This window comes from Condylura cristata, unplaced genomic scaffold (genome assembly GCF_000260355.1).
Source record: "Condylura cristata isolate star-nosed mole 26May11 unplaced genomic scaffold, ConCri1.0 scaffold00008, whole genome shotgun sequence".
In the NCBI taxonomy this organism is placed as follows: Eukaryota; Metazoa; Chordata; class Mammalia; order Eulipotyphla; family Talpidae; genus Condylura; species Condylura cristata.
In genome coordinates this window covers 36,250,491-36,277,549 of record NW_004567109.1, presented here as the reverse complement: position 1 = coordinate 36,277,549, position 27,059 = coordinate 36,250,491, and the positions used below count along the sequence as shown (strand labels likewise).

Here is a 27,059-nt window from a genome sequence, read left to right as displayed (position 1 = left end):
TTCTCTAAAAGTGCAATTAACTCTTGTTTTGTTAGAGATTGTTTAATGTTTATAAACCTTTAATTAGCATATCAAGACTTTTTAACAAATACACATTTGTGCAAATGTTGCACGATGACAAGAAAAGAGGTCAAATGTATAGTATTAGCAATTAACATAATTAGTACAGAATTGCAAATTCTTCCAACCCACTCTTCTGTGCTTTAAGTTCTTTACACCCATCAAGACTCCGTGGAAACTATCCTATTGTGGTCCCTGCTGCTCTCCGTAAGAGTCCTTTCCCTTTAGTTCATTTTTCTCAAGTGTTCTCAGAGCCACAGATTTTTCTTTTTTTTTTTTTAGGGCTGGAATAGCTTGAAAGGGGGCAAGAGACTGCTCCACCCTTGCTAATGGGATGTGGTTTAAAATAGTAGTTTGGTAGTTTGATATTTTTAGCAAGTACAAAATTAGAAAAAAAGAGCAGAGTTCAAATCTAATCATCCCAATCTCCTTTCAACACATTCTGGTACTTTATTTAAAAAATATGTTTTAATTACTTGTACATTCAATATCTTGTACTTTATAATTTACTGATGCTATCATGTGTTTTTGTATGTATAAAAAGTTTATGTTCTAAAGGAGAGTCATAAAATATATATTCATACTTGATTATCTGCATAAATAAACTCTAAGGACATACACAAATTAACAAGTTTAAGGGAAAAAGGAGAAAACAGGGCAGATGGGAGATAGGTATGTACAAAATTCTTTGTGATATGTATTATATTTGTGAATTAAACAAGCTCATTTAAGAAAAATCTGGGATGGAATTGCACACATAAATTTTAACTTTTCTAACATTTAATGCCTAAAACTAAGGGATTTTTAACTTGAAAGTATTACAATGTAGAACATAGGCTTTCCTATTTCTGATGTTCATGATAAATCAATCAAAATCACTCTTTTCTCTCCCTATACAATACAGCCTTGTAATCAATTAACATTCCATATTTTCATGAGGATATACAAAATGCTTACATTCAAGTTTTTTTCCCTTATGGAGAATTCATATATTAAATTCAAATCCAATATCACAGCAGTAGATATAAACCAAGCAAAATTATCTTCAAAATTTTAACTTGTACAAAATGCTTTGCTAGCACTTAACTTTAAAGAGTAAGATTCAACCTCACTAAACTGGAACCTCCAGGGTAGTAATCAACACAAGTAGTTCTACTTGGACTTTGTCTAAAATTGCCTCAGCAGTTTTTTTTGTTTTTTTTTTTTTAAGATTTATTTATTTGTGCATACAGAACTGGAGTACAGGCCAGAGGCTCAGCGGCGGTGAGAGGCTTCACCAGAGACAGAGTGGGGAGCAGAACAGGCAGATCGACGAAGTACACTGCTGAGGGGAGCAGCGGGCGGGTCAGGAGAGGTCTGCCACGCCATGTGGTCACCTCCGGGGCAGGCAGGAATAGAACTCATGCGGAAGCGGCTTTAGATTCTCAGTGCTGCGCCACCAGGGAGGGCCGCCTCAGCAGTTTTAATTGTAAAAAGATATTATAAAAATCATATGAAAAGGAATAGAAGAGCTAAGTAAACTTGTTAGTTAGCAATGTAAATAAGTACGTTGGTGTAAAAGGCATGGAGAGCTATAGCTAATTTTTTAAAAATATTCTAGACAAAGTATCTAAAGATAGTCATTTGCCTGTCCTTTCCAAACCAACAAGGAATGTTTTTCAGTTTTCACTAGCTGGAGATAAGGAAAAATAGCCAAAAGTTTATACAAGACCCAACAAAATATTTTTTGACTTATTATGCTAATGCATGAATTTAAATTTCACAAGAACCGATAAGACTAAACCAGAATTGTTTTATTGCTATTTCACAGCATTGCTTTAATTGTCATAGATAATAATGACATACACTAAATTGGTATTCAAGGATATTTTGATAACTACAAAAAATGTTTTAAATTACTCACAAAAACATAAATCTCTAAGCACTGGAAACAAATTGCTACTGTGTGTGCATGAGTACTATCATCTTACAGAGAGGCATTTCATATCATTTAAACTTTAAATTACATTTTGTTCACCCAATAATATTCTGAAGCCAAATCAATTTTAATTTATATTTCAAACTAATTTCTGTTTCTTGCAGAACAAATTAGACTTCCAAATATTTTCCCTAGTGTCACTGGCTGTGTCCACTTTGTGATCATTCTTTAAGTTACACACTTATGGTTTCTTTTTTAATTTAAAGCTTTTGTCAGTAAGAGTAGCAGTTTCTGCTTCACAAACACATTTCAGGTAGCTTCACAAACACATTTTAGGTAATGTTCACTAGATATCATTCTGTAATACTAAAATTTTTTTTCTGAAAAAAAATTATTCAATTCCCAATTAATTTTGTTTTTCAATACATTATTTATTCTTATCTCAGTCGCTATTTATTAGATAATTATTAATGCCAGGAACAGTCCTAGTCTTATATTTGAATAAATTTTATTATCCTAAACATAACAAAGCAGTAATAACACAAATGTCTTTAGGTGAAATTATGTTATTTGGGGGATTTATAGGAGGCTTCCCAAAGACAGAGATAACCTTACTAAAGAGTACCTCCTACTAACTGTAGTTCACATGTGTAATTCATAAAGGGTACATACTCATACAGGGTACATACATCTCTTCTGATTAATTCACTAATCCATTTATCTATTCATATCAACTCATTATAATAGCTTTAATACCACAATTCTTTGAAGTGACTAACAGGTTAAAATAGTCATGACTGGGGCCCTCACTGGTGTCGCAGTGGGTTAAAGCGCAGCACTGAGAATAGAAAGCCACTTCAGCATGAGTTTGATCCCTGCAACCCTGGAGGTGACCACATGGAGCTGCAAACAGCTCCTGACCCACCCGCTACTCCCCTCAGCAGTGTACTTCGTCTATCTTCCTGTTCTGCTCCCCACTCTGTCTCTGGTGAATCCTCTCACTGCCCCTGTAGTACCTCTGGCCTGTACCCCAGTTCTGCATGCACAAAAAAATAAATAAATCCTTAAAAAAAAAGTCATGACTGTATGAACCTTGTAAAAAACCTGAAAGTTGGAATTGAGGGTCCAGGAATTAGAATAGACTAAAATGTCTACTAATAAGGTTTTTCTTATTTATTAGTAGAATATTAAGGAAAAAGGATATTACCTTAACAATAGAATAAAATTTGGTATTTGTTAAGAGTATCAGTTATTCTGAAAATATATCATAAATAACACGGAACAACAGGCTGCTGTAAGAAATCTTAAGTAATTAAATGTGAGTGTGAATATATGAATATATACATGTGTGTACATTTATGTGTATGTATGTGTGTGTATTTATTTACACGCATTTAAAATTTTAAATGTTACACTCTAGAAAAATAGGAATTCAATACAAAAGCTGTAATCTGCTTAATAAGGCCTTTAATCTCAAATATTTTCATTTTGAAAATTTTCATAATTCGATAGTATTCAGCATGCTTATACTTGAAATATCAGGACTGTCAGAAATATATTTAGAGGGAATTGGATGAAAGAGCTAAGATTTTAATTTTTCTATCTATCCATCAAAAAGAAACATTCATCAAAAAAGTTACTGTCAAACATTATTTTAATAATTAAGATATAAGGGTGATTTTATCATTTATACATAGTTTATTACATCACAACTACAAAATTCTGATTGCATATAAACACACAACCAGTACAGCAAAGCAAGGATGGTTAATAATAGAGGGTAGTTAAATGTTAGAGCATATTAAGCTTAAAATATGATAAAAGGTAAAAATGTAATTTTATATCTGTACAAAGATGACAACATTTTTATGTTATACTCTCATAGGAAAAATAGGCTAAATATTCTAAGATAAAAACCTGCATAGAAAAAAAATGAAAAGTCCCACCATCTCAAAAATATCTATAAATATACTTTTTTGGTGCCCCAGTATCATACAAAATAAATGCTTCTGTGCATTTAGCTTAAGAAGTTAAGTTAAATTACCTAATTTCACCAAGTTCTATTTTATAAACTCTCTAGAAACCAATTCTTTTTTATCTCCCTCCTACCCCCCTACTTCAAGCTTTTATTGACTCAGTCATGAGGTGTTGCAACAGTCTCCTAATAATGAGCTGCAGCCTTTCTAATATTGATTGCATAGGCATAATCAGAATATTTATCACCTGGTATCTTTACGGAGTCTCTCAAAATCTCAGATGGGTAGTAACTCTGTACTAACTAAAATAATCAACACCAATAGTCTTCTAATTTGTCTGCTTTAAATAATAAAGAAACACAAACAACTTTCCATCTGAATCTCAAATATCTACTTTTTTAGGCTGTTGATTTGGCACACATTCTGAAAATGGAACTCAGACCAAGAAATCAGTGTCCTAAGACCACAATGCAGCAGAAAGAAAAATGCACTATGATCCCAGAGGCAACAGTGCCTCAATATCAACCTATCACCTAACAGATATTTACTAAGATTTAGATGCAAGATACTTTGAAGAAAGCAGAAAACAAGCCTGACCTCTGGCCTTCTGCTTCAGTTGAAGTACTGTTTTACAAAGGATGCTAGTGTTTTATAATTTCTTTTTATACTATCTTTTGAAACCAGACTTTAAATTTGTTCATCTACTTTTATAACCTACCTCTTAAATGCCACTAGGTATTAATATTAGCTAACAAGCTATAACTAAAATAAAAAAAACTAACCACATTTCCAATTTGTGAAGCTCTTGAAAATTAGTGATCCATGCCACTCAAGTGATTAAAATTATTTTTAAAAATCTATAAAAACATCAATTGGGAAAACAAGATCCAAAACCATATAATAACTATATGGCTCAGTTATGTGCTGTCAAAATTCTCTGAATTAAAATACTGAATTACAGCCCTCCCTGGTAGTGCAAGGGGTTAAAGCGCAGCACTATGAAACCACCTACTGTCACTGCAAAACATGAATTTGATCCCCAGCGAGCTACCCAAATGGTGCAGCAGACCATGCCTGTCTCGCCCTCTGTTCCCTCAGCAGTGTATTTCAGTCAACCCGCCTGTTCTGCTCCCCAGAAAAGAAGAGGTTAAGAAATCAAAGTTAAAACATTAAAAACATTAAAAATACCAACCTCTTGAAAACATAAGTAGAAGCTAACATGTAATCACTATACTTAAAGCTCATAGTCTCCATAAATCACTGTCACTCTAATCCAATTTCATCATCTTTTTTTTTTAAATCCCTACTTTTCTTCTTTCTTAAACATTCCCAGCATTTAAAATTTTCAGTACTGTTCAGCTCTATATTTCAAAATTACTTAGAGTGTTGATCATTTATTTTGGTAGAGTTAAGGAAGTTAACAAGTTAGAGACAAAGATAAATGAAGAAGAAAGTGTATCATAAATTAAAATCCAGACTAATTATTTAGCCTTTGACCACTGTGTTGCTTATAGCTTTATAAATCAGTAAAATATTGATTATTAGCTTGAAATTATAATACCATAAAAGCATAGTTGTTAAGCATATCTCTAAATAATTAAGAGTTTACTTCATATGGTAAAAAAACAGTACCAGCTCTTTATCCATAGTACCTCAAGAGGGAAATCCTTTATGCTGACATCTACAAAAGATTGGCAGTAATGAGGATCCATGTAAATCAAACTGTCATCTACAAGGACAAAACAGAAGACAAGTAATTCAAAAAACACCTTATTATTACACTGCTTACAATCCAATTTCTATGTAGAGTAGCTGAAAAAAATCTGGGAGTAACAGCTTGCCAGACTGATATTCATTGACTGAAACATAGGTTTGCACAGGACAGATTAACTTTTGCATAATGAAATATGCTTGTATAAGCAGAATTTTTATAAAGTGATGAAACTGTCATTTAATTTTTGGTGATAAAATTACTTTCACAAACACACAATTATATTCTACAGTTTGCACATGAAAAATGTATTGTACTACTTTGTCCTGACAGGAAGAACATATTGCTTGTCATTTTATCATCAACTAGCACCACTAAAACTGGTAAAAAGTAAATATGTAAATAGCAACTGCCAGAATATGGCAACAATGTCTTCTGAAGTTTAGTGAAACCAATAAATTATGCCTTGTTTATGCAATAACAGAAATTAAACATACATTTTACAGAATCCAATTATGCTGTGGACCAAATGACAAATGAGTGGCCATGGTAGGACAGATGAATTTATAAAGTACTCATTTTGCTCAGTTAATCATCCTGTTTCCAGATAATATCATATTAACTCTCTGACTTTTAAAAGAAAACAGCGAAAAAATAAATTTTACTAAATCACTAACCTTGAAATCCAGCAAAATAATATGACTGCTTAGGTTTGCCACCAATAATACCCACACAATATTCAAGGCTTAAAATACCCTGCCAAAAACAAAACAAAATTTATGCAGAGTTAGAGATGAAACAAATGGTAATTACTCAAAACAAACCAATTTTGTATTACCAAGATTAGTAATTCCCAAGCTTTTTACCACCAGTTTTATTTTTATTACATTTCCCCCCATGTTCTGATATCCCTTTACAATGATCACTCAACATGAACACGATGAAATTAAATATTCTGATGCATTTATCACTAAACAATTACTATGTGCTAGACACAGAGATAAACATTACCATCTTAAGGCAATAAAATCCCCACCAAAGTCAAAACACTTGACCTTTCATTAGCTGGTACAGCCCTTATCAAGATCACTGTAACATTTTCATTAGGTTTTTTTAACTAAAAATAGTTCTTAGACGTTGTTACTGTTTCTAGTGAAGCTTGAGTGTTAGAATCAAAACTAAAAACCATTTTTTAGTCAACAGGAAAACACCTGACAAATTATTTATGCTATTTCATTTGTACTAAGTAATGAAAACAATTTAATCCAAGAAAAATACCTATTATTGTACTTAAGGCTAATTTTACAAAACATCAAAGATACCTCAACTTCTATTCTAAGCAGAATTCTATTTAAATTGGGCCAAATAATCCTATATCTATTTTTTTTTAATGTCCAGTGCAGTTAGTAAAAACTTGTACAGTGGAATCAATGTTTTGTCGAAAGTTTATGCATTTATTTTAGCATATATTAGAAGACACAGTGATAAAGATATTTAAAACCACAAAAGTGCTAATCTTAAATGATAGACTTTTGAAATTAGATTATATAAGAATAAAGAATGTATGAATAAAGCTTTTCTCCTTTAGCAAGTAAGCAAATCACTATTTTTTTTTCAGACTTAGTTTCTCAAAAATAAAATGTTTCTTGGAGCAGGCGAGAAAATAATAATAACAATGAACAGCTATGTACCAGAGGTGTTTTATGGGGGTGGAGTGGGGAATGAGATCAAAAAGAGTTTGGGAGGGAAATGCACTGGACGATGGTGATGGCACATGGGTGATTTGGCGATGGGAAGCCCACCGGGATTACAACTGAGATGGAAAAAGGCACAAAATTATGTAAAAATAAACTATTATATATATATATTTTAATTTAAAAAAATTAAATGTTTCTAAGAAAATACTGGAAAAAGTAAAAAATTCACAAAACTCACAATTCATCATTATTAATATTTGGGGAATATTTTTCTTGACATCTCTGTATATTACTTAGATTCACTAGATTACAAATACATTTTTAAATATGTGGACATCATACAGTGTATGCTATTGTGACTTCGGTCTCTCATATCATAAGCATCTTTTCCTACCAATAAATATAGAACTTTATAATAATATTTAGTGGACATAAAATATCCTATTTTATGAAGACAATAAAATGTGCTTTAAAGTTCCCTTTATGGATATTTGTTACCAGGTTCTCATTATGACAAACAACCCTCTAAAGAAGATCTTGTATTGTGGGTTGGAAGAATTAATCTTATTAAAATATCCATTTTAAATAATATGTATATTTAACACAATCCTTATCAAAGATGTTTCAATGGAAATATCTTCAAAAAAATGGATTAAACATTACTGAATTTTAGATGGAACCACAAAAGACCCAGATTAGCCAAAGCAATGTTGACAAAAAAGAAGGGGAATGGAGGCTCACTGAAGACTTCAAACTATATTACAAGGCTATAATAATTAAAGTAGTATAGTATTGGAGTAAAAGTTGACACACAGACCAAAATTTAGAACTGAGTGTCCATGAAAAAACCTGTATTTAAATGGACAGTTAGCCTTTAACAAAGGAGCCAGGTGTATACATGCAGAAAGGAAACATCTCTTCAATAAATGGTGCTGGGATGCTGGGACATGCAGAAAAATTAAACCAGACCATTTTCTCATACCATACACAAAAATTAACTCAAAATAGATTGAAAACTTAGATGCAACACTGAAAATCATAAAATGTACATAAGAAAATATAGGCAAGCACTGAGTCCAGTGATGTCTTTGGGTATTCTACTCTAATAGTGAGAAAAACAAAAGCAAAAATAAACAAATGTGGTATGATAACACACTTGAAGGGGTCAATCCTTTAGCTCTAAAACAAATGCAATATTGTAAAACAATGCTAGTTTATTTTTTTAAAAAATGGGTCTACATCAAACTAAAATGATTCTGAATAGCAAAAGAAGTTACCATTAAAACAAAAGGACACCTGGGCCTCCCTAGTGGCAAAGGGGTTCAAGACAATACTATCGAGCTATTGGCAGCCACTGCAGCTGAGTTCGATCCCTGGCCAGCCAGGGAGCTGACCCACAGGGTACAGTAGATCTCTCCTGTCTTGTCCACTGCTCCCCTCAGCAGTGTATTTCAGTAGACTAACTGTTCTTCCCATTCTCTCTGGTGAATCCTCTCACCCCAGCACTTCCAGCTTACACCCTAGTTCTTGTATGCAAAATAAATTAGTCTTTAAAAACTCAAGAACAAAAGACACCTTACTGAATTTGAGAAATTATTTGCATATCACTTATCCAACAAGCAGTTAATATCCAAGATCTATAAAGAACTCTACATCTCAACAAAAAGAAAATAAAAAACCCAATCAAAAAATGAGCAGAAGAGCTAGACACTTCTCCAAAGACATACAGATGGCCAATAGGTACATGAAAAAATGTTCAACATCATTTGATATCAATATCATCAGGGAAATGCAAATAAAAACCACAATGAGACATTCAATCTTATGATTGGCCCATATCAGAAAGACCAGAAGCAACAAACATTGGTATGAAAAAAAAAAAAAGAAACCTCAAACACTGCTGGTGAAAATGTAGACTGGTCTATCCCCTATAGTACAGTATGGAAGTTCCTCTAAATATGAAAAATAGATCTACTGAATGATTCAGCAATTCCACACCTGGTTATCTACCCAAAGAATACAAAAATACTAATTTGAAAGAATGTATATACTTCTTTGTTCACTGAAGCACTATTGAAATAGCCAAGTTATGGAAACAGCCTAAATGCCCAAGGACAAAAAGTGGATTAGAAAACTATGGACTCTATAATAATGAAATACTACTCAGCTGTTAGGAAAAAAAAAAAAGATGACCTCTTGCCACTTGTCACAACATGGATGGAGCTGGAGGTTATTGTGATAAGTGAAATAAGTCAGAAAATAATAATAATAATTAAGCTAGAAAAACAAATACTAGACAGTTTCATTTAAAGGTAGAATATACAGAAACAAAGGTACTCACAAAACTAAAACAAATCCTAGCAAAATATCTGCAGAGCAGAGGCTATCAAGTGGGAGGGGAAGATTTGTACAAAGAAGGAGGGGCCTATGGTCTATGGTAAGAGATGTAAATACATTCCTGGCAGATGTGGTGGTACAGTAACCTATCTGAGGATGTGTGAACCTGTTCCCCAAAACCATAGACAGGGTTGTAAACCAGTGTTACTCAATTACAAAAAATAAATAAATAACAACCTCGTGTATTTTTAGCCTTGTGAAAGTATCAGATATTTTTGGTAAGGAGAATTGCAACTAAAAGAATTAAACACAACAGAAAAGGCAGATAAGGTTAAATTTGAGAGCAAACTCAGCCCTCCCTGGTTGCACAACAAGTTAAAGCACAGCACTGTGAAACTGTCACAGCCACTGCAGCACAGGTTCAATGTCCGGCTAGGGAGGTAAACCACATGGCAAGGCAGACCTCTCCTGGCCGACCTGCTGCTCCCCTCAGCAGTGTGTTTCATTTTATGTGCCTGTTCTGCTCCCTGCTCTGTCTTTGGTGAAGCTTCTCACCCCCAACACCTTTGGTCTACACCCTAGTTCTGTATGCATAAATAAATAAATCTTTAAAAAATATTTTAGAGCTAACTCAATAAGAAATTAAAATGAATTAGATCACAAAAAAAAAACCCTGATAATAATAGTTATTTATCATTAAGGATTCTATTGCTTTCATTCTAAATAAAAATCCTTAACACAATTAGAATGCCTTTTAATTTCAGGCACTCTGAGCAACTGAAAAACTGGAAAAAATATATAGATATATGTGTTTGTGTGTATATATTTTCTTATTATATATGTTATATATAGAGAGAGAGCAAGAATCATGACTGAGTATCTTTAGAAAAAGAATGATTCCAAGAAGTAGAAGAATTTGGTTCTTGACGTGTATTTCCATTGTAACAGACTAGAGCAAATTTTGTAATAATCACTTAGAAGCAAACGCCACCATATAAGAAGCTGAATCTTGAGAAACTTGAAACACTCTTCAATTCCCAAAAAGCTTTCTTAACAGTTATCTAGTGGCAAGAATTTATTGACCTGTATCTATGATACAATAAATAAGACTGAAGTGATCATTCAAAAGGAACGTCCTAATTTGTCTTGTTGAAAAAGAACATATTGGATATTCCTCATTCCAGGACCTTTAAAAAATAAATAAGTAAACCTCCTGTGGTAAAGGCTGATAAAACACCACACCAAATTTCTTTCTCCTCAGAGGATGTCGCAGATGATACCATCTCTGAAATACTGTGGAACTCCCTTGATTAAAACATTTGAAAAATAGAACTCAAGATGAATTTTAGAGTGTGGAATGTACAACTGTTCAGCAAGAAAATATACAGTAGTTATTGAAGAAAAAAGGAGGAAATGGAGGAGAGATAAGGTAAAGGGCGGAGGGTGAAGATGGATGTGAAGAAGAAGAGGAAGTAGAAATGAAAGAGGAAGAGAAATAAGATTTTTTCAAGATTATTAAAAACACTACTTTTTCACTCCAAGGAATGACTCTACAGGCTCTCATTCTGACTACCACCCCGAAGACTTTCTAAGCAAGCTTATCACCTAGAATATAACCTACTTCACTCAGCTATTTCATCCATTTTTACCTGATAACTGAAAAATTATAATGTCTCAATAGTCACTGCTCTCTCATTTTTGGATTAACGTAAATTAGAAGCTCAAAGAAATTTTTTTTTAAGTCTACACTTTAGGGAAAAATATGAAGTTTCTAATCTCTAACCAAGTTGTGATCTGAACTCACTCAAATGGCTTAATTTCTTTCTTCTGTCTTATAAATACAAATTACTTCTAAACTATCATGAGGACAAATGAGACAAATATGAAATCTGAAAGTGCTATACAAGTATGAGAGATAAATGTTTGATGAGTGCTTTCTAGAGCAAGGTACTGAGGTTTAGCTTCACAGCTGAACATGATTCACCTAACCATAATGTAGGTGCCAGCCAGTCACTCCAGTGCATTAGGCAGTCCTGCCATCTGATGAACACTTTCAGTACCACCAAACAGTAAAGCCCTCAGCCAGATGGGCTACGGCCATCTGCAGCCCACGCCACCAGAAGGGTGGCTTCACTAAATGGATCAGTTAAAATTGTCTCAGATCTGATCTTCACATGCTACTATAGAAGCAGAGGGAATTCAGTTCAGATCTGTTTAGAACTTGAGACATGACAACATGCCAGAAATCCCAAAACCCTCAATGAATTTAAATTATAAAATGGTTCATAATTTTCACATTCTACCAATAATGCTACTAAAGAACCACTTTAGAAGTCAAAACCCCATTTTTATCTAGGGAATTTTTATTATTGATCTATTATTGTTAATATTAGTTAACAAGTAAGTCTCCAAAATTTTACTACTCTGAAAAGCCAACAAGCTAGAAGACTTCTACATATCATGTACTGAAAATGGCCACCCTAAACTTTTAGAATCAGCGCAGGCTAGCCTGAGTATGTATGTTCTATCTATAAATAATATATAGCCACTACAATATGGGAGAAATGTTTCATGTGAGGAAAAAATTATTACCAAATAATAAAAGACAAATCTAGACTTCATTTCAAAGTTACTATATGCCATTACACTCCACTCAAAGAGGAATTCCATTATAGGTATTGAAAAATTGAGGAATTTTATTAAAACTCTGAAAATAATATAAATACTATATAATCTCAGTCATAAACTAAGTAGCTCAGTTATTTTTATGACAATTGTTTTGATGACCAAAACAAAATAACATAGATTCTTCTATAAAAAAGAATTATGTGTTTTGAAATAGATCAGGTTTTTAAGTTATTAAAGTGAAGACAGCAAAGTTGTCATCTTTCTATGTAAATAATCATAACTTTTTATTGACCTCATGGTGGCATAGGAATTAAGAGAAAATGCAGCAATAACAGAAAATCAGATTGTTTCAAAAATTAACCAAATAGAACTTAATATGGATTTTACAAATAATCAAAGGTAGACATTTTTTAAAATCCCAAGTAAGGATATATAATTGTAGCCAGATTGTAATTATTGGTCTGTCTATGGATCTTTCATTAATTACAAAGATTAAAAGGCTGTTCAGTTATACTCTCCTAATCACTACCAATCTTGTGATACTGAAATTTGAACCCTCTAAGGTCAAACTTTAAAATCTACTACTACAACTATAACTATTCATTTAACAGAAAGACTGAAAACTTTTTGTATTTTTCGTATTAGTTAACACTGTCTTTAAAATTTTGAGTCCTTATCTCATACCTTTACAAACTCTAAGTAGTCGATGTTGGTTCTTTCTCCACCAAGTCTAACTGGAACTAGAATAATAACCGCTTTGTCATCTGTATTATTAGAGGCCATGGAAGTGCACTGCTTATCGATTACATCAGAACTGTAAACTGAGAAAAACATAATGAATACATATTAAAGTTTATTAAAATGATTTTCAGAATTATTTTTAACCCTTACTCCTCTGCTCCCTCCTCCCATTAGTTAGTCATCTGATCTGACTTCATTATCAAGGGCTTAGCTAGGTAAAAATACTTACCAACCTCATTCATGTATTCAATAGATACCTGATAGGCAGCTTCTATATGGCATTGACTTATCATTGACTTATCATTGAATTATGAGCAAAATGGCAAAAATCATATAGCATATGCTCAATATAGTAAACCAGGCAATAAGTAAGTAAAATAACCAGTACATCAAATGACAGATGCTTTAAAGAGAAACAAAGATAAAAAGATAAGTAAGTAAAGTTGAAAAGGGAAGCAACATAAAATAAGATAGTAGGGAAGGACAGAAGAGGAACTAACATTTGAGTCAAGACTTAAAGAAAGAACCCAATAATACAGATACTTGGGGGAAATCACTCCAAGCAGAAATCAGCCAAATGCAAATACCTTTAGGTAGAAGCATAACTACCATGTTCAGGAACAAAAATCTAGTGAGGCTGGAAGAACATGGGCAAGGGCTACAGGAACAGGAAATGAAGTTTGGAAATAATTATAAATGGAGAAGGACCAAGAGAGATCAGGTGAATTCTTACAAGCCATTGTCAAAACTCCAGTTTTTACTCTGAGTGAGTTAGGAAGCCACTGAAGAGTTTCTTTAAGGAAAAGCATGAGCTGATTCACAATTTACAAGCCCCATTCTTGTGTTGATGATAGATGAGATGGGGAAAGCCAAAAAAGAAACAGTTAAAAGATCATTGTAGGAATCCAGTGAGACATGAGGGTAGCTTGAACAAACGCAATAATTTTGAAAGCAGAGAATGTCATGGGATGGTCATGTGAGGTAGGGAAAATTATCAGTTTGAAGATAACTCTCTACTGTAGTAAATGTAAGATGTGAAAGAAAAGGGAGAGTCATGGTGATTTGAAAAGTTTTGATATAATCAAATGGAGTAAGAGATGGAATTTACAAAGCTAGAGAAGACTTCTGGATAAGAAATATAGAGGGGAGGATTGAGAATTCAATTTTAAACATGCTAACTTTGAGATAACTATGAGACATACAAGTAGAGATGATAAGTAGGCAAATATGTACCAAAAAGTCCAGATTTGGGGAGAAGTTCAGGATGAACCTATACATTTGGGAGTTGACAGTATATAGTGGTTCTGTAAAGCCAGGAAATTGGCTGAATTCAAATCTGTGTACACACACACACAAATGTCTAAAGGCTGCACACAACAACAATTTTAAGGTTCATCAAGATAAGGAAAAAGCAGTAACAGAAACAGCAAAGGAGTGGATAAGTTAATAGTGTTCTAGACAGCGAGTAAACTGAATGTAACAATATGGAGGAAGTAGTCAATTGTGTCAGATGCTATTGATACATTATGTGATATGAGGACTGAGAAGATTTAGCAAGATTTAATCCTTCCTAAGAGCTGTGGAATAAAGGGCATAAGAGTGTAAGTGGAATATTCAAAATAAACAGGAAGATTTAGTGGAAGCAAATTACAGAGGAAACTTTTGTTTTGTTTAACAAAATATTCAAAGCTTCCTTTACACCCACACTCTCTGTCAGTTTAATTAAACATTTCCGTTCTTCCACAGTTGGTTGATTAACAAATTCTGTCATTTACGCTCCAATTTTTCTCTAAATTCCAAATGTAGATTATAGGCTATTAAGTTTCTTCTGCATATCAGCTTCCCAGGCTCCTATAGTCAATCTAAACCAAAGCTACAAAAATGTCACAATAGATTTTCCTACATTTCAATTTCATCATCTCACTTTCTGTAAATGACTCAGAAGTGACTTCCAATTATAAACCTCTAATTTCCTCATTTTTCAAAGTTCAGCATCTTTGACTTTCTTAACTAGAATGCCCTCCAATCAAATGAGTTTCCTTTCATAGATGTCACTTTACTCAAATACTACTATAAGACAAAACAATACCACTGACATGTACAATTTCTCCTTTATCTAATGTCTTATCTTCATTCAACACACATGTACGAAGAGGCTATTTATTGTGGTTTTCCATGAGAGGGAGGGGAAGTATAAAAGAAAACAATATCCTAATTTCAAAGTACAGTCATTTTGGTGTTTTTCTTCAACTTCCAACATAGTTAAGGGCTACGAAGCATTTCAATTCTGAATCAGAGGCTCACTATAGCAGTGACCCCCAACCAAGTGATTTGGATACTTTTCCCCTATCCCTGCTACATGGTGGTACTGCAACCGAGTTACAAATGTGATATTTAATAGGTAACTCCAAAATGTTACAGAGCAACAATAAAAGTGAGGAAAAGAAACATTTTTTGCCTGATGGGAATTGGGAAAGACTTCCCCAAAGGAGTAAACTTGGAGCATGTTCTTAAAGAATTAGTAATCTTTAACAAGAGACACTTGAATAATAAAGGACATTCTAAGAAGAGACACTAGTATGCACAAAGACATGTAATGAAAGCATATAACATTATCAATATGTCCAAGGAATCACTGAAGGTTAACAGTATTCTGGTATACTATTAACTGGTATACTGGTATGGGAGATGGCATTGGGAGGTGATGCTAGACATGTTGTTTCAAATTGTGAAGGACTTTACTTGCCTTATATACTAACATAAATTGTGATTAGAGATAATGGACAATCTTTAAATTAGGAGACACAATTAATTTCTTTTGATTTTATATATTAAGAGAAAAGACAGGGAAATCAAGTTAAAGCCCAAATTAGAGATGAGTCTGATCTAAGTCCAATCACAATCTAAAATGCAGAACCAATTTCAGAAGCATTTTTTAAAGTGTAATTGGTAAGCTTTGACTGGCTGGTCACACAGAAATGATGAGAAAAGAGTCAAGAACGAGTGAGTGAACACAAATGGCCATGATAACTGTACGTGGAGAGGAAACGAAGCAAGAGTAGGGCAGAGGAAAGTAAGTTCACTTTAACCATGCTGAATTTGAAGTGTCTGTAGAAAATCTGGAAGAGATACTTGAAGGACAGCAGATAATATAAGTTACCTACAGTAGCACAAGTAGCAATTGAAATTTTTTTTTAAAGTCCTCCTTCACAGTGAGTGCCTAGTCCTAACTACAACAATGGAAAGAGATGCAATTACAAAGCAAAAAAATACAGAATGAGAGGAGAAAGTGAGTGGAGTATAGAGCCTTTGAAAACAGACAGAAAAAATTGATAAACACTTGCTTCACCTAATTTCTAACTAGCAATCTATCAAAACTCTAACATAAAGTCCCCCATTAGGATTCTTAAAATACCAATGTTAGAATTTTAAGAACTACTTCAAATTACACAAGCCATTGATATAATGAGGCACTTTGTGCTATTTAATTAAGTAAAAATGTTATACCAAAAGACCAAAGCTAACTGCTATCAATAAAAGTACAAAGGCAAATTCATAAATTTATTTAAGCATACTCTTTAGCTTAAGTTTAACTGTTAACAAAGCACATTTGATTTTCAAGACTTCCTCCTATGTGGAGAAAAAAAAAAGTACCTGAAAAATTCATAGTCACCTGAAAATTTACAACTTTTACTTCCATATAGCTGTAATAGTGGCTATCAGTCTCTCTTTAAAAACTAATTAACCTTAACAAAAGTCAAACAAAATGCATGTGTGCTTAGTAGCCATTCTTTCCACACTAAAAACAATTAACTGGGTAAAGTCTCTTATAATAAACATGGCTGAGATCAACTTAACTTCCTTAAAACATTAATGTACTTTATCCTATTAATAGCATTTCTTTAAAAAATACTAGCAGTATAAGGTGATTTATTTTCTAGGGACTTTTATTTTATTAAGAAACTAAGGCCTCTATTTCACCCCCAACAAAATTTCAAAATTATTATTGGCAATGGTCATTAAACAAAAAAACCAAAGTAAAATTATGGACAATGGCTATACTGTTATAGATGATCAGCTGAGGGACTAGTGAAAACCACATAAACGGAGAATTTTCCTTCCTTGACACATTATCCACTGATGAGATAGTACCTGAGACACATTAGTCTGAGTATATTCACCTATTTTAAATATTCCCATCTATCTGTTTCAAACTACTCATTTGAAATATAGGAAAATCTTTAAAATTTATTTTAACATTGCAGTTAATAATTCATAGTATATCAAGGAACATTTAATAAGATCCTACTATTTATAGAGCACTATGTAGGAATAAAAATGGTCCCTACTTTCATAATCATAAATGATTAATTTTGGTTTATTTGGGATAAACTTTACATCCTATTGGGATAAGCTGAATACACAGAAAAAGTGTGACCAAATAAACAGAAAAAAATTAAATTATATATATTCCTTACCTGTACAATCTTGTGCAACATAAATAGTTATTCCTTGTAAATCAGGGTGTCTTGCTTCTTCAACAGCTTTTCTAAGAAAATAACAAGTATCATCCTTCAAATTCCTACCTAACATCTCTATTTAGTAATTAGAGATTTATTAACTTAAGGGGAAAGGCAATTTCCTGACTTCTCTATTTAGCCCATACTGTCTGCTTTTAAAACTGTAATGTGAATTGTATCAGAAATCAGGTAAAAATGGACTATGGTGGAGGACTATAGTTGTCTGCTGTGGTGGGTGTGGTGTGGCAACAGACATCTGAAGAAGTGGCACACTACTCTGAATCATGTACAGCGTGTAAATCAAAGTTATCTCAGCTTTTAAAACAAGCAAAGAAATAGTGCTTCAATGAACACTGCAGAGTAGAAAGAAAAAAACTAAACCAGATCAAGTTTTTCAAAGTCGAATACTAACATTAAATTACTCAAGGAACATTAAAATATCAAGTACAAATATGTCCAGAAATTCTTGGGTACAAAGCTATAAACCCCACCCCCTAAAAAGGACTTCTCTCAAGCACTTAGCTGGCTTTATTTGACATATTCTTACAAGTGGTTTTACATATGTTTCAAGGTTTGTTCCATATTAAATTACTAATTAGCATTAAATTCCATATGGTTGTTCTCTGGCACATTTAAAGTTTTTTTTTCCTTTCTTTCAACAATAGCATGATTTTTTCCCCTTCATTCAAAAACCTTTATTACTTGAACAAGTAAATTTCCAAATTTCAAGCCCTAGAATTCAGTAAGTAAAACTATGCATTTGAGTATAATGAGTATATCAAAGATGCACATGATATGAAAAAAAATCAAATTAATGGTTTAAAATATGCAAATTGTGGAATTATAAATAGCCTTATTTACCTATATCTTTATAATTTTTCAACTTAACATGCTTTATTATGCATATTTGTATCTGTTAATATAGAAGAAAGATTGACAACTATGACCTCTAGGCTGTTTTTGTTTAATCTACAAATAAGAATGGTTTGTACAGCTTTAAAAGGTTGCAAGAAAACAGAAAACAAATGGGCAATAAAGTCCATAAAAAGGCCACAAAGTGTAAGGCATTTACTATAAGGCCTTTTACAGAAAAATATTTTGATTCCGAATCTTAAAGAACAAATCTTAAAGAACACAACTGTGTTTTATACTTTTACAAATGTCATATCAAGTTGAACCTGATATTATTATGAACACTTCTTTTATAACTTTAGGCAAATACTTTTTCAATTGGAAGCACCTAGTCAAAAAAATATAGAGGTGTTTTAATATGCAAAAGACAGCAATAATTTCAAACTCATGCTTGATTTTAAAGTGGAATGAAGTTATAAAATTAAAATAGCAATGATTCTGGTTACAGTAATAAGATAATTTTTTTTAAAAAACTTAGTAGTATTCAAACAAATCACACAAAATCTGAGATATAGTCAAATTTAACTTTTGACTTTTTTCTAACTATTCTGACTGGAATAGACCTTTGACTTTTATTACAGCATAATTATAAAATTAATAGCCCCAAATCTACAACACACAAAAATTTGATGTGTGCATAGAAATGCTGACATCATCAAAATTTCATTATACTATCAGTACATTAAAGGCCCAGGTTGGGCCCTCCCTAGTGGCACAACGGGTTAAAACAGAGTACTATGAAGCTGTTTGAAGCCCCTGCAGTACAAGTTCGATCCCCAGCCTGGGAGATGACCCAGATGGCATGGCAGACCTCTCCTGACCTGTTCGCTGCTCCCCTCAGCAGTGTATTTCAGAGCATCTGCCCTTTCTGCTTTCCACTCTATCTCTGGTGAATTCTCTCACCCCCTCACCTCTGGCCTATATCCCAGTTCTTATATGAATAAAATAAATAAATCTTTAAAATAAATAAATAGATAAAAATAAAGCCCCAGATTATACTATCTAAAAACAAAACAAAACTTCATGTTATGCATATTCCAAGATTAAAAGAGTTGTTCGTTTTTAGAATATTTCAAATACGTAAGCTAAGGAAAATTTGGTTAGAAAGTGACCTTGGACATCTGTATTTGTGAACAACAATAGAAAAATTGTCAGTAGATAAATGTAACTAGTACAATATGTATTAATTTCACTATTAGTAAGTGAAAGCTCCTTCAGCTACACTTAAAATTTCTAATCATGTATGTGCCCTGTGCACTGCAGGGGTGCAGTCAAATATTCTACCACTTAGCTATACCTCCAAAATCAGTGTCTCTGAACTTGAAGACCTCTGTGATAAGAGGAAAGACAATGGTAAAACAATGTTACCTTAAAATGTGTGCAACCACAGCTGGTCCATACCAATCTCCAGCTTTTTTCCCAGATTTCTTCCCATATTCTATTAGTTGATGTAAGCCAAAGACAGCCAGTGGGGAGTCACCAAACCAGGAGATAATTTTCCTGTGATAAATTTCATTTCGCATTTCATGATCATCAGAACATCTCCCAAGTGTTTCCTTCTGAGAAATTTTGGGGGTTTTGAATTCTCTTTCCCCTGAAAGCGATGCTTCAAATGATGCGGTAAATTTTTTTACAGTGTGGGAAGTCCATGAATCAGAGTCTGAATTTTCAATGTTCAGAGCATCAGGCCAGGTCCAAGCTATAGTAGTTCCAAAGCAAGGTGTTCAGATCTTTTAAATTGTTACACTTTCACAGTTCTACTAAAGTAAATACATTTAAAGTCATGTGGGTTACTAAACTAAAATAATAAACTCAACAATAGGCAAATTTACAGAGACAAAAAACAGATTAATGGTTTACTACTGGGGAGATACAGTAATTGGGAGTGACTACTAATTGGGTATGAGGTTTACTTTTGGGGATGATGCAATGTCCTAAAATTAGTTTCCGGTAATGACTGCAGAACTCTGGGAGTACATTAAAAAAAGTGGATCTGTTTTTTAAATACATAAATGTATGATATGTAGATTATATAGCTGCTCCAAAAAAAAAAGGTATAAGCAGAGAAAACATGCCATTGGTGTTTATTTTGAATGGTAATATTTTTCTCTGCATTCTTCTATAGTTCCCAAAACTGCCAATAAGAATGTATTATATATTACCATGAAAATAATACCAAATGAAAGAGAAAAAAAAATAGTAAACTCAGGTACAAATGAAATATTCTGGACTGCAGATTTCTTTCTTTTATTTGACATTTTCTGAGATGGAATAAAAACTTCTGTAGTCCATTACTAGTACTGCTTATCAGGCATCCAGTCTTGACTACCCAAAGGCACAATAAACATATTCACTAACATTCACAGTATTCATGAGAGAATAACTTCAGAAAGTAGACTGGGTATGTGTTAAAATAGAAGCCTGATCATGAAAGTTTTAAATTTCTTTTCACAATGTTTTTTTCTTATATACTCCTTTCAAAATAACTTAATCACTGTTTAGGGAATAATATTAATTCTTTAGTAAATGACAAAATAATAAATGAAGTCAATAAAGGTCAAAGATTCCAAGAAAATCAAATATACTCACTATTTCAATTATTTATATAACAAGACAGTCCCCAATCATATAATTTTAATAAAATGAATTACAGACTCAGAGACTTCATCAAGACTATGAAAAATATTCTATTTCTTGCCTGTAATTTCATAAATAAATAAATAAACCTCAGGGGGAAAAAGTAAATCATCTCAGAAAAGTCTAAAACTCTTTCTTTGCATTATCCATACCATTCTTGAATAAAGTCTCAAAATATTGTCAATAACCCTTGCAAAATGTTACTAAATATTTGCCAAGCATTGCAGAGAAACTGTCTAACACCTCAAAACTATACTAATGACTAGTCATAGTAGCCTAAAATGGTAAACTAAACATATCCTTAAAATGTACACATTATAATAGCAATGGTAAGAAAGATGACACCTTAGGAAAAAATTTATATATGTAAGTTAGGTAACAATGGTAATCTTGAGAGTCTAAAAGTTAATCATGAAGACCTTGTTAAGAAAACATTTAATCATATTATTAAAAACAAAAGTAGGTTTAAAGCATTATTGGTATATATAAAGAAAAATTTTAAATCCAGTGTAAAATCTTAAGATTTAAATAATGTAAAGATATTAACTGCTCAAAGTATCTGCTATTTACCTGCTCAATGAAACTGAAAATAATCTAGAGCATTCAATCAAAAGGAAAGAAATAGTAACAACAAAAAATCAAAGACTACTAAAAATTGAACTCATTTAATTTATAGTGGTAGCCAAGAATAACAGGTATTTTCAACATTTATTTTTGAAAGAGTAATGATTAAAATTTAAATGTAATACCTGGCTCAGTCAAAAAAGATGTAATATACTAGATTAGTTACAATTTTAAAAGATATCAGGGAGTGAACAAATTAATCCTGGGGAATTCTATACAGTTTGCAACTTAAAGAACAAATTTTTGAAAAAGAAAGACTTGATTTACCTCTACCAAGAAAATGTAGTATGAGTCCTTGAGCCAACAGCATCTGACCAGTTCTTAATGTACAGCCCCAACCACAGTCTGTTGTCAAAGCTGAGCCTTCTATTTGAGGAAATTCTTCCCTGTAAGTCAGCCATATTCTTGAAATAAAATCTTTACGAAATTCTTCCACATTTCCTGCAATTACATGATCTTCTATCGTACATCCCGATCTTGCAGGTAACAGTTTATTTTCATCTACAAATAAAAGTATAAACTATACTATAAATATATGTAAAGAAATGTCAATGATAGTATTACATTCTCATACTGTGCCTAAAATAGGGAGTATGTCATAATCTTTCTAATCTACTTACTACTTAAATGAAGATAAATATTATTCTGCCTAATCACTGTTAAGAATATCAAAGGAGAATGCATACTGAAATGTTTTATACATTCTAGCACTAATATAAAGTATTAGCATTAATACTGTTATTATTAGTAATAAGATCTTACATTCCAAATGCAGTCAACTCTTACAAAAAGGTTAAAGAAATATATTTTTCTTTTTGCTTCATTTGGCTTAGGATAGGTATTACTGCTCTCTGAAATAAGACTTGCAAATAAAAATATCTTAGTATGTCAATATGTAAAAATGCACATAAATCATTTAAGCTAGTTTTGAAAATATAAACATAATGCGCACATTATGTTTGGTGTTATGAGTATTTAAACTCAAATTACAAAAAAAAAAGCTACACAGATTAAGGTAATAAAACTTTTAAAATATATAGCTCACCTTTTTTGTTGAAATATAATTTTTTAATCACTGCCACAACATATAGATTTTAAAGACTTTTCCAAAATGATTAGCACAAATTCCTACATAAAAACTATAATCACAACCCAACAATTTGCAAAACAGTAAGTGTTCAAAATGACTTAACATTTCTTAACTCTCAGAGAGAAAATTTAAGTCTTTATAATCTCAGCATTCAGTGCCTAGCACACATAGCTACTAATAAATGTTGGTTTGGGTGGGTGACGAGGTGGATAGATTAAGTATGCCTACACTTTCAATTCAAAGGAGTTCAATTTCCAATGTTCTTTTATAGAATGTTAAAGTAGTTTTATTATTCTTCATAAATCCTCTACCTTCCAGTCCACTCTGAAGAAAATTACAATCAACCAAAGTTAATATATATTTAGCTTAGTGGAGCTAAATTGCAGCATACAGTTTCAATGAAAACAAATGCCAAGTCCCTATTATCAATTAATTTCTCTCAATATTAGAATTTGAAGTTAAATATAAATGAAAAATGCCCAGAAATTAAACATGGTACTATAAATATGTCCAAAATTTCCATTTTAGAGACATCTCAATGTTTGGAATTAATACAGTGCATAACTCTCACACCTCATCCTGCATCTTGCCAAGCATATAGTTCCTAATCTCCCACCTTAAAGAATTTATCAATTTCCTTTATCCTCCCAAGATCAGGTCTCCTCTTAATATTCTTTCTAATGATTACTAGAAAATTGCTAGTCCTAAATGAACTTTGTTGTCATTTATAACACTGCCCTTATATTCCACTTTCCATTGTGTCACAATCTTAATTATTTATACTTATGTTTTCCATCTAGTTTCAAGTACACCGGAGTAAAAGGAAGATGCATCCCTGAATCATAAGCAACATATATATATGTATACACACACACATACATATATGTGTTCTTTATATATGTGTGTGTGTATACATATATATATAGAAAGAAAAGAATGATATCAGATTTCTCTATGGAAGCAGAACAAGCAAAATATTAGTGAGGCAACATCTTTCAGCCAGTTAAAAAAAAAAAATCACAAACCCAGAATTCTATACCCAGCAAATGTCTTTCAAAAATGAAAGCAGAATAAAATCTATTTCAGAGATACAAAGCATGAAGGCTGTATCACCAGCACACCTTCACTATAAGAAGTCCTTAAGGATGTAAATACATACACAAAAGAATGAAGCACGTTAGAAATAATAATAACCACATGGGCAAAATGTGTAATTTTTTCTTATTACTAAATCTCTTTAAATGACATTTGACTATTTAAGCAAAAAGTAATAATGATATATTGTGCAGTAAACACCATACAAGTAAGTAAAATGTATGACACCAGTAGCATAAAAACAGAGAATGGGGGGGCCCTCCCTGGTGGCGCAGGGTTAAAGCACAGCACTGAGAAGCTAAAGCTGCTTCCGCATAAGTTCAATTCCCGCCTGCCCCGGAGGTGACCACATGGCGCGGCAGACCTCTCCCGATCCGCCCGCTGCTCCCCTCAGCAGTGTACTTCGTCGATCTGCCTGTTCTGCTCCCCACTCTGTCTCTGGTGAAGCCTCTCACCGCCCCTGAGCCTCTGGCCTGTACCCCAGTTCTGTATGCACAAATAAATAAATCTTTAAAAAAAAAAAAAAAAAACAGAGAATGGGGAAGTAAAATATACTAATGTGAGTTTATCAAACTCTGTGGGAATTAGCATATCATTTAAAGGTAGACTGCAGTATTAAAATAACCACTAAATCAAGTTAGAGTAAGCCAACGAAGGGATAAACTGGAATCATAGAAATATTCAATCCAAAATAAGATCGAATAGGGTAGATGACACAAGTAGAAGGCAAGTATGATAAAATTTAAACCTAACAAAATCAGTAATTATATGTAAATAATCTAAAATTTTAATTAAAAGGCAGATTGTCAACTTGGATGAAAAAGCAAAACCCAGTGACCTAAATCCTATGGCAAACACACTTCAAATATAAAAGCACAAATAGAATAAATGTAAACAATTAAAAAAAGTAAAGATATACTGCATAACCAGAAGTACATGAAAGTTGGAGTGGCTACATTAATATCAGATAAAGTAATTTTAGGGCAAATCACCAGGAATAAAGATATTCAGAATTACAAAGGGGAGAATTCATTAATTGATCACAGCTCTTCCAAATCTGTATGTACCTAGTAATAGAGCAATGAAACAATGACTGACAAATTAGAAAGAAAAATAGACAAACACACGTTATAATTCAATATACCTCACACAATGATTGATAGAAACTAGTAGGACATAATGAGAGGACTTGATACTTCAACCCACTTGACCTAGTTACACTTAAAGAACACATATTATGTGCTTTTTTCAAGCACACAGAGAACATTTACCAGGTTACCATATTTAGAACATAAAGCAAATTTCATAAACTTCAAAGATATTACAGTCATGAAAGTATTTTCTCTGGCCATAATGGAATAAAATTAAAAATCAATAAAGAACAAACTCTGGAAAATGCCCAACTCTTTTTCACTGAATCTTTAAATAACTAATTTTTTCTTGCATTCTTTTTTTAGTAAATGGCAAATGCCACATCTCAAAAGATCCTAAATTATTTTTCCACATTTAGACATAATGTTGGCAAGATGTGGAGCAACGCATCCTGAAAACAGTAGACAACACAAAAACCAAGAGCACACATAGTATGATCCCTTGATATCTTTCTTTCATGTCCTTCCTTACATCCTACAAAATGTTCCCTAGGAAAACATTCATCTGTAGGCTGGTTTCAGTTCAGAAAAAAAAAAAAAAAAAAAAACTTGTATTATTTTCTAGTCTCTATGTTACTGCTTCTACTTCTTAAGAATTGTTGTCCCTTTTCTCCATGAACTATTTTTGTCTCTAGAATAGACTGACTGTTTACTGATGCTCTTTAACCCAAAAATTAGAAAGGAAAAAGTCTTATCTCTGCTTAGTTTATATGAAATGTTTTTGGCCCGTAAAGTAGAAATGGTATTCTGGTATTCTAGAAAACATCCCAAATTATAGGTTATAGCGTATTTTTTTATAAAATAATTTTTTTCCTTAATGATCCCTGGTTCCATTGTGTCCTGAAACAAAAAATGAAGAAAACCTTAGAAAAATCCTAACCAGCTAGGAATGTTGTTATCCTGTAGAAAGGTGAAGCTTACTAAAAGATAAAATTCCAGCTGCATCTCTTAAAAATAGCTCAGAGATATTCTGTATTTTTCTTTAACTTTGGAATTTGAAGATAATTCTAAGAAGAACCATTTGGATTTTATATTAAAAAGCCTTGACATAACAGTGTACATACAGCCTTACTTCTTACACTGGAAAGAACAAATTACATCATTGGAAGAGAAACATTTGTAGTTCGGAAAACACAGCAAGATAAATTTAAAATCTTAAAAGATCAGAATGGATTTAGCATAGCTAACATAATTTTATGTTTGTAAACATGCCCTAACATAACTAAAAATTAAATAGCAGGATATCAAGTATAAAAATCTTATTTTATCATTATTAATTCATTGTAGATGATTCAGAGGGTAGTAAAATAATATCATTGTGACTGAAAGTCACTACTTTCTAAGTACTTAGAACTGTTAGCTATCAGAACATCAGATATCAGAATGCCTTTAGGATGAGAGAATTGAATCAACTGAACAAAACTATCCATCAGAATGAGAGATACTAGCTAACACAGCTTTACTAAAATCCTTAGCAGAATGATGGAATGACCAGAAATTTTCTACATAAAAGAAAAAAAAAAGCCTAGAACTATCAGGGAGAAAAAGAGGAAATAAAGGGAATCCAGGTCTGAAAAATGAATTATCAGTATTCACACAAAATGGAAAATCCTAAAGATCTATTATTAGAAACAAAAGATGAATATAGAAAGGTAGCCAGTTGCAAAATCAACATACAAAATCCGTAACTGTTTTCATATAACCCCCCTAAAAAAAACCAGAAGATGTAAAAAAGTTAAGAAAATAACTATAATTGCTTCAAAAATAATATATACTTTGAAATTGACCTAACTGAAGTAAAGGACCTATAAAATAAGAGCTACAATATGATTGAGGACTTAAAAGAACAACGTAAGAACACTGAAGCCTATCCCACTGTTCACTGATGGAGAGATTCAATATAATCAGAATTACTATCCTTCCTAAAAATATATATAAAGTTGACACACTGCTCATCAAAAT

General features: G+C 32.4%; 1 protein-coding gene across 5 annotated transcripts in view; it reads right to left on the bottom strand.

Annotated features, from left to right (window-relative positions):
* The window catches only part of ATG4C (autophagy related 4C, cysteine peptidase), a 54,449-nt gene that overhangs the window by 10,016 nt on the left and 17,374 nt on the right, over positions 1-27,059 (bottom strand). For 4 of the 5 annotated variants that reach the window (XM_012721991.1, XM_012721992.1, XM_004679071.1 and 1 more), the window contains 6 exons: positions 22,029-22,262; positions 19,869-20,199; positions 17,547-17,617; positions 13,012-13,148; positions 6,343-6,421; positions 5,607-5,683 (listed from right to left, as the gene is read on the bottom strand). In XM_012721991.1, coding sequence (XP_012577445.1) covers positions 5,607-5,683; positions 6,343-6,421; positions 13,012-13,148; positions 17,547-17,617; positions 19,869-20,199; positions 22,029-22,262 — 929 coding nt within the window. Of the gene's footprint in view, positions 1-5,586; positions 5,684-6,342; positions 6,422-13,011; positions 13,149-17,546; positions 17,618-19,868; positions 20,200-22,028; positions 22,263-27,059 lie in introns of all 5 variants that reach the window. The other variant, XM_012721993.1, reaches the window with a different exon arrangement.